Genomic DNA, 8675 nt, shown 5'->3' with positions numbered 1-8675 from the left:
AATGAAGGTTCCTGTTATGTAATGGCAGATCAAAATTAATTAACAATGTTGTACTGTTAAATTAATGGCATATAGATCATTCATATTTTCGTTATAGTATGGGTTTGTCAACAGGAAGTGTGATACCGCTCATTACGCCTGTCTTGGTGTACCTCTCAGTCTCACCCAAAGTCAGCTTGGTTAGGCTCCACCTTACCTGCACTGCAAAAAGTAAAGAGTTCAAAAACAAGAAAGAAAAAAAAAGAAAAAAAAAAAGAGGGGTATTTTACTTGAACTAAGCAAAATTATCTGCCAATATAACTAGAAAATTCGGCTTGTCGAGACTTTCCAAAACAAGTAAAATTAGCTAATTTCAATGAACCCCAAAATACATTAAAATAAGTATATTATCACTAATAACAAGTGCACTTTTCTTGGTAGAAAAAAAGAGACCTTTGTGCTCAATATGTTGAAAAATATTCTTAAATGAAGTAAATGCTAGTGCCATTATCTTGACATAATGATATGCGCTCGGCATCATGATTTTTTTTTTCATGCTTGAAGAAATTATTACTTTAAAAAAGTAGAATTATACTTGTGAGTGTTGATGACACAGCTTTGCAACACTTGATATTCTAGTTTCAAGCATGTTTTACTAAATATAGCTCATCAAATCTCAGCATGCAACAAGCTGTAATATCTTACTGAGATCATTTAGGACCAAAACCCTTAAAACAGCGTTTCTCAAAGTGTGGGGCGCGCCCCACTGGTGGGGAATAGAGACATGACAGGTGGGGCGCGAGGAACGGGAGGAAATTTTACTTTAATTTTTTTTTTTTAATTATATTCTTAGATTTTTTTTTTACTATGCTTTCATTTTCTATACACACTGTAAATCACTTTGTGATTCTGTCTGTGAAATCTGCTATATAAATAAATGTAAATTACTTATTTTTCCTGTAGGCTTTAAATTTCTGGAGGAGCGAAAGTTTGACAGACATAGCAACAGTAACTAATGGGGGCGGGGCTAAGCGGAACAAACTTGACGAGACAAGCGCAGCAAAATGAAAAGCTGTCCCACTGTCAAACGACGCAGTGGCGAGACGTATATGCGACATTGCAAGTGATCTTGAGGAACAACTCGTAGACAAATTAAAAGAAAGTCGTTTTGCTTTACAAGTGGACGAAGCTACTGACAGCAATAAAAACTGCCTGTTCATCGCAGTACGTACGCTTTGTGAATGGCGAGTCACTGTGCGAGGATTTTCTGTTTTGCAAATACATAAAAAATAGAGCCACTGCTGATGAGCTGTTCAAGATAATGGACATAGTTTCCTCAAAGAACACGACCTAAATGGGAAAACTGTGTGGGCTTTTGCTCTGATGGCGCACAGACCATGGCAGGGTCAAGAAACAGGCTGTAGGCTTTAATAAAGAGGGTTGCGCCAAATGCACATTGGACACACTGTGTCATTCCAGTGAATGACACAGTGCGTCAAGGCAGCTCAGCCCCGAACTCAATGAGGTTTTAACATGTTGTGAGCGCGGTCAATTTGATCAAAACACGACCACTGAAAGCGTGACTGTTCTCTGCACTGTGTGAGGAAATGGGAGCTGATCATACGGCCGTGCTGTTTCACACTGAATCAAAGTGGCTCTCCCGGGGAAAAGTGCTGTCACTTGCCCTGTCTTGCCAAATGCATAGCTCCTCTTTTTTTTGCAAAGATTGCAAAGTGGCACTATTATTTTATTTATTATTGAACTTGATGCAAGTTATTTGATTTATTATTGAACTTGATGCAAGTTATAACACTTTTATTTGATTTATTATTGAACTTGATGCAAGTTATAACACTTTTATTTGATTTATTATTGAACTTGAACTCCTCCACTTGGGGCAAGATCTCCTCCCCAACCCGGAGATGGCACTCCACCCTTTTTCGGGCGAGAACCATGGACTCGGACTTGGAGGTGCGGCGTCTTCAGTAATGCGGACGCTGTATCGATCCGTTGTGGTGAAGAAGGAGCTGAGCCGGAAGGCAAAGCTCTCAATTTACCGGTCGATCTACGTTCCCATCCTCACCTATGGTCATGAGCTTTGGGTTATGACCGAAAGGACAAGATCACGGGTACAAGCGGCCGAAATGAGTTTCCTCCGCCGGGTGGCGGGGCTCTCCCTTAGAGATAGGGTGAGAAGCTCTGCCATCCGGGAGGAGCTCAAAGTAAAGCCGCTGCTCCTCCACATCGAGAGGAGCCAGATGAGGTGGTTCGGGCATCTGGTCAGGATGCCACCCGAACGCCTCCCTAGGGAGGTGTTTAGGGCACGTCCCACCGGTAGGAGGCCGCGGGAAAGACCCAGGACACGTTGGGAAGACTATGTCTCCCGGCTGGCCTGGGAACGCCTCGGGGTCCCACAGGAAGAGCTGGACGAAGTGGCTGGGGAGAGGGAAGTCTGGGCTTCCCTGCCTAAGCTGCTGCCCCCGCGACCCGACCTCGGATAAGCGGAAGAAGATGGATGGATGGATGGATATTATTGAACTTGATGCAAGTTATAACACTTATATTTGATTTATTATTGAACTTGATGCAAGTTATAACACTTTTGTTTTATTTATTATTGAACTTTATGCAAGTTATTTTATTTCTTATTGAACTTGATGCAAGTTATACCACAGCTGCACAGTTATTTTATTCATTATTGAACTTGATGTTATTTTATGTTATTGAGTTTAAATGTATACAACTTGATGTTACTTGATGTTCAATAAATTTGAAAATGTTAAGCTTGGCATTAGCGTTCTGTTGTGGCGATGGGGGCAGGTGGGGCTTGAAAACTCCCCCTTGTCCAAAGTGGGGGATGACAAAAAAAGTTTGAGAACCACTGCCTTAAAACAAGTAAAACACTAACATAAAATCTGCTTAGTGAGAAGAATTATCTTATCAGACAGAAAATAAGCAAATATCACCCTTATTTGAGATATTTAATCTTACTTAGATTTCAGTTTTTGCAGTGTGTAACCCTCAATAAGACAAGCACTACAGAAAATGAAAAAACATTTGAAAAACAAATGAAAAAACAAAGGCTGGATTGAAATATGTATGTATGAAAAGGTAAATAATGTAAATAATTAAATGTGTATACTGTGATGATTAACTTGTGTGATGACTGTATTATGCTGTATTATTTGTACCATGAATTGATTACGTGGACCCCGACTTAAACAAGTCGAGTTTGAGTTTGAGTTTAAGTTTATTTCGAACATGCAAGTATACAACATGATACATCACAATCTCCAGTTTCTCTTTTCAACATGTTCGAAAAGGAGTAGGAAGAAGCAAAGCTTATTTAATCCTACCCCTTTTCTTTTACATAACAGTTGCTAAAACTTTTGTTCACTTCCTGTTCTCAATTTATTCACAATATACTCCATAAGTAATCACAATAAAATAAGTAAATAAATAATAATTGGTGAAGTAAGTTACATTTCATATGTTGAGATAAGTAAGATTATTTTGTGAGTGAAAGAATGAAAGAATGGATGAGTTAAATAAATTCAGAATGTTTATCATGGTTCCTCTTCTTTGTACTTTGTAAACACTTTAAGTTTGAAGAGTTTCTTGAAGTGGATCATATTAGTACATTGTTTGATTGCTTTGCTTAATCCATTCCATAATTTAATTCCACATACTAATATACTGAAGGTCTTAAGTGTTGTACGTGCATACAAATGTTTTAAATTACATTTCTCTCTAAGATTATATTTCTCCTAAGTTGAAAAACTTATTCGATTGTTACCATTTAGTGCTCAATTGTACGGAATATGTACTGTACTGTGCAATCTACTAATAAAAGTTTCAATCAATCAATCAATCAAATGTTGGATAAACGACAGACTAATAGGAAGCGTATGGTAGCAATTTGTCTTTATTACAATGTTTGTCTCTTTACTTTCAATCAGGTGAAGAAAAATACCTTTTTTTGTTCAGTATAATAAAATATGTTGACTTTATTCATTTATGAAGACAAACAAGGATAACGAGAACATAAAAACAAACATGTTTGTTTCTCCCTGCGTGAAAAAAGACCCAGAGAGCTGCAGCTTGGCGTGGGGAAGCACATAGAAGGGACACAGCTTGTGGGAGGAGCCAGAGGACCAAAAAAAAAGAATAAGGCCAGAGAGTAGAAAACAAAATTAGCGTAGTGGGGGTGGGGGGCGCAGCGACATGAGTCAAGAGCACACAGCGGTGGTCGGAGCAGAGAGTTCAAAGGTCGCTCTCGCCATACAGAGCGGTGGAAAAAGACATGTAGTCCAGGGCGCCCGGCACGCCATCGGGGCCCGTGTAAGGGGCCATGCGGGCGATGCAGTAATCCGCCTGGTCGGGGGGCAGCTCTCGCCGCAGCTCGTCAGCTAAAATGTAGTTCTGTTGGCGGACAATGACATTATTTTCACACTGTAAAAAAAAGTCAGTAGGTTTTACGGCTAACAAAAAAAAGATGGTTTCTCACTTGCCAGAAATTGTATGTAAAAAATAAGGTGTGTGGTTGTTACATTTACAATAATGCACTGTAAAAACGACCATAGATTTTACGGTACAAAATAAAAAGGGCAGCTAGTGAAAAAAACCTGGGCTATTTTTCGATTTACAGTAATTCGGTGTATAAGACAATGAACATTTTACAGTAAAATTGCCAGTTTTTACCAGAAAATGTTCTCCAGAAGAAATGTGTATGACTTTATTCTTATTCTTTTGTGACTAAATGACATAAAAGTCAATCAAATAACTAAAACATAACACAATATACAATATTACCTCGGTTTTTATTTGCCACAGCTTTAGTATGACTTGTTTTTTAGGCGAACATTTTTACCACAAATATTTATTGGTTTTCATTCACGGTCTTGGTTTTAGTGTGACTTTTTTTATTGAGTACAACTGCAAAATAATCAACCAAGAGTAAATAAATAAAGGGAAACGTGATGTTAAATGTTCATTCACACAACATTTGTATGTACTTCACGTTGTTTTCTGTATGTAAACTATCATTATTCTTTATCAAATGTGTTATTTTCATATATTGGTTTGGGGGAACATATTAATTGAATGTATTGAATTTATTATTTATGGTTTTCATACGATTCAGTTTTCAACGGACCCTTTAGAACAACTTACTAATTAAAACCAAAGTATACTAAATTATTTGTTAATTATATTGTATTAAAATTAAATTGAAAAATACTGAAGTGTAAATATTAAAAATTTAATTTGTAAGTAGGATTAACATAACATTACTTAATGTTATTGATTAATTACTGGACAATTAATTAATAGGCTTTCTTTTTTTTATAAATTTTGTCACAAAAAATAACAAATAGGAATACAAAGTAAGTACATATAGTTCATGTAGAAGATGGATTTTAAATAATAAAACTAGCTGTAGAAATGTAATTACTTTCCAATAGAATTAAAAACACTGAAGTGTAAATATTAAAAATGTTTACCTAATGTAAATAATTTATTTAATGGACAATTTAATATATAATTTGTAATTGTATTTATTTAATTGGCTTTGTATTTATACATTTTTGTCACAAAAAGAACAAATAAAAATACAAAATAAGAACATACAGTTCATGTATAAAATGTATTTTAAAGAATATTAAAAAAAAAAAAAATACTAGAAATAGCAATACAACTGATTGGGGACATATCATAGCAATGCTCATACAAAAGTCTTGATTTGCAAATGCATATTTAGTTTTATATAGTATTTAAAACAAGTACACTATTTTTGTTGTTTCTTAGATTTAAAAAATGTTTGATGTACTATATATATATATATATATATATATATATATATATATATATATATATATATATATATATATATATATATATATATATATGCATATATATGCACTGATTAAATATGAAGCCAAATTAAATAAAAACAATTATAAATAATAAATTAAACTGTCCATATATATATGTATATATATATATATATATATATATATACATATATACATATATACACATATATATATATGTATATATATACACATATATATATATATACATATATATATATATTTATACATATATATATATGTATGTATATATATATATATATATACACACACACACACACACACACTTGCACATACACATTGTATTTAAAAACAAGTACAATATTTTGGTTGTTTCTTAGATTTAAAAAAAAAAAAAATTGTAGATACAGTATATACTTTTGATCGTACAGCGCCAAAATGCCCCCAGTGGCTATGAGGGGCATGTGCAAGTACATGCTATGATCTCCAGCGCCATGTTACCTTGTCACCCGCCAGGACTTTGAAGGAGGCCATGACCTGGTCGGCCGTGTCCGTGTCGGCAGTCTCGCGGGACATGAAGTCGATGAAGGCCTGGAAGGTGACGATGCCCATGCGGTTGGGGTCCACCACGCTCATGATGCGGGCAAACTCGCTCTCACCCTGTGTGGCCACACAGAACCATGTCAGCTCGCTCACTGACTCCTGGGTTACATGACTTTGGAGAACATTCTAAACTGCACTTTGAATAGTGAAAAGACAAACATTTTTTAGAAAAGCTCTGAAGTGGCTTTGTGTGACATCACACAAGAATCTGTATGAAACATACACAATTAGTGTATTACTATATGAACGATACACAACTGTTGCAGTGTTTCCCACACATTCATTTATTTGTGGCGGCCCGCCACGAAAGAATTACGTCCGCCACAAATGGATTTTTCGGCTTTTGACTCGCTCGACCGCTCATAAAAGCAATGGGACTGTCTGTGAATGTACCTTGTAGTTACAACTCCGGTGCAGTAGGTGGCGGTAGCCTACTATGCATTGTAACTCCGCCAATAGCACTTAATTCACCTGGTGGGCCAAAAGAAGAAGAAGAAGAAGAAGAAGAAGTAGACGGCGGAGTAAAAGAACGGACCGACCGGATCAAAATACGAGGGTAATATAGGTTGTAGGTAGATAAGTTATAGCTGCATCGCTCGCGGCTCGTCATATATTTAACGTTAATCCGCGATTTCACCGAGCGTTTCATTGACGGTGGGCAGCCTGACGCTGCTTCATTAACACCGCCGCTGTTGTCACGTCACGTGTTACAATATCGACGAGCTAACGTGTCCAGGTTATAACCCTGTTTGTAACGACTTGGTCGCATAGTGATGCGGGTGTGGTTCTCCCAAGGATGCAGACGGCTTCGGACACAGCTTGCAGGTAGGAAAATAATTTATTGAAAATATAAATCGTACGGGGAACGAACAAAAGGCGTGCAAATAGCAAAAGGCAAAAACAAAAGGACTAGCGTGGGAGCTAGCAGGCAAAATGGCATAGCGTGAAAAGCTAGCGGGAATCTAAGTTGTCGTTATCTGTTGTATGGGAACAAACTGGGAAGCCAGCCCGAGTGAGGCCAGGGCAAAGACTAAATAGCCCTCTGATTAGTGCCCGGCAACAGGTGCGCGTCCCGAACACTAACCAGAGGCAGGTGAATGTAATCAGTTGACATGGCAACTGAACACAAACAAAATCAAGGTGCTGAAAACATGTGACTCAAACATAAACAAACTATGATCCGGGCAGCGGATCGTAACAGTACCCCCCCCTTAAAGGACAGATTCTAGATGTCCCTTGACACGAAATAAAACTAGAACCCAAAAAACAAGAAACAGTTCAAGAGACCAGGGAGGGTGGAGGGAGGATTTGGTGGTGGGTCGCCAGGCCACGTGTCCCCGAATCCACCGGGGAAGAGTCAGGTGGCGGCGGCGAGTGGAACGCCGCTGCCGCAGGCGAGGCGGGCGACCACGGAAAGGCCACATTCGTGGCTGCCGAGAAGGTGGGCGTGAGTGGCGCCAGAAGTTCAGCAGCCGCAGAGTTCTAAGTCTATGTCTCGGTTGTCGCTGCTGTTTGCTCCACAGGCGTCCATACAGAAACCTCAGAGAGCGCCGCTTGCGCAGCCAGACCACTCGAGGTCGCTGAGACGACGATGAGGGCGAGGAAGGTGGCGGCGTCCTGGAAAAGCCCACCGGAGACGAGGAGAGAGCAGACGTCGCCGTGGAAGCAGGAGGAGACGTCGTCGCCGTGGAGGCAGGAGGAGACGTCGTCGCCGTGGAGGCAGGTGCAGGTTCTGGTACCAGCCGTGGAGCAGGTGCAGGTTCTGGTACCAGCTGTGGAGCCGGCGCTGGTGTGGGTACCAGCCGTGGAGCCGGCGCTGGTGTGGGTACCAGCCGTGGAGCCGGCGCTGGTGTGGGTACCAGCCGTGGAGCCGGCGCTGGTGTGGGAACCAGCCTTGGAGCCGGCGCTGGTGTGGGAACCAGCCTTGGAGCCGGCGCTGGTGTGGGAACCAGCCTTGGAGCCGGCGCTGGTGTGGGAACCAGCCTTGGAGCCGGCGCTGGTGTGGGAACCAGCCTTGGAGCCGGCGCTGGTGGAGGTACAGGAGACGAAGCTTGGTGTGTCAGCCGAGGTGCAGGAACAGGTGCTAGCCGAGGTGCAGCTGGAGGTGGCCTAGCTGGCGGTTGTGGCTTAGCAGGACGAAGGACTGGTGGCGGTGGCCGTGCAGGAGGTTGCGGTTTAGCACGCCGAAAGACTGGTGGCGGGGGCCGTGCAGGAGGTTGCGGTTTAGCACGCCGAAAAACTGGTGGCGGTGGCCGTGCAGGA

At 40.3% G+C, this 8675-nt stretch overlaps 1 protein-coding gene across 4 annotated transcripts in view; it reads right to left on the bottom strand.

The window, feature by feature from the left end:
- Nucleotides 1–3881: 3881 nt before the first annotated feature.
- The window catches only part of actn1 (actinin, alpha 1), a 117247-nt gene continuing 112453 nt past the window's right edge, over nucleotides 3882–8675 (bottom strand). For all 4 annotated transcript variants that reach the window (XM_061969001.1, XM_061969000.1, XM_061969002.1 and 1 more), the window contains 2 exons: nucleotides 6312–6470; nucleotides 3882–4401 (listed from right to left, as the gene is read on the bottom strand). In XM_061969001.1, the coding sequence (XP_061824985.1) occupies nucleotides 4243–4401; nucleotides 6312–6470 (318 nt within the window). In that variant the 3' untranslated portion in view covers nucleotides 3882–4242. The remainder of the gene's footprint in view (nucleotides 4402–6311; nucleotides 6471–8675) is intronic.

Source organism: Nerophis lumbriciformis, linkage group LG08 (assembly GCF_033978685.3).
Source record: "Nerophis lumbriciformis linkage group LG08, RoL_Nlum_v2.1, whole genome shotgun sequence".
Classification (NCBI taxonomy): Eukaryota; Metazoa; Chordata; class Actinopteri; order Syngnathiformes; family Syngnathidae; genus Nerophis; species Nerophis lumbriciformis.
Note: the sequence above shows the minus strand (reverse complement) of the source record. Positions and strands in the feature narration are given on the sequence as shown.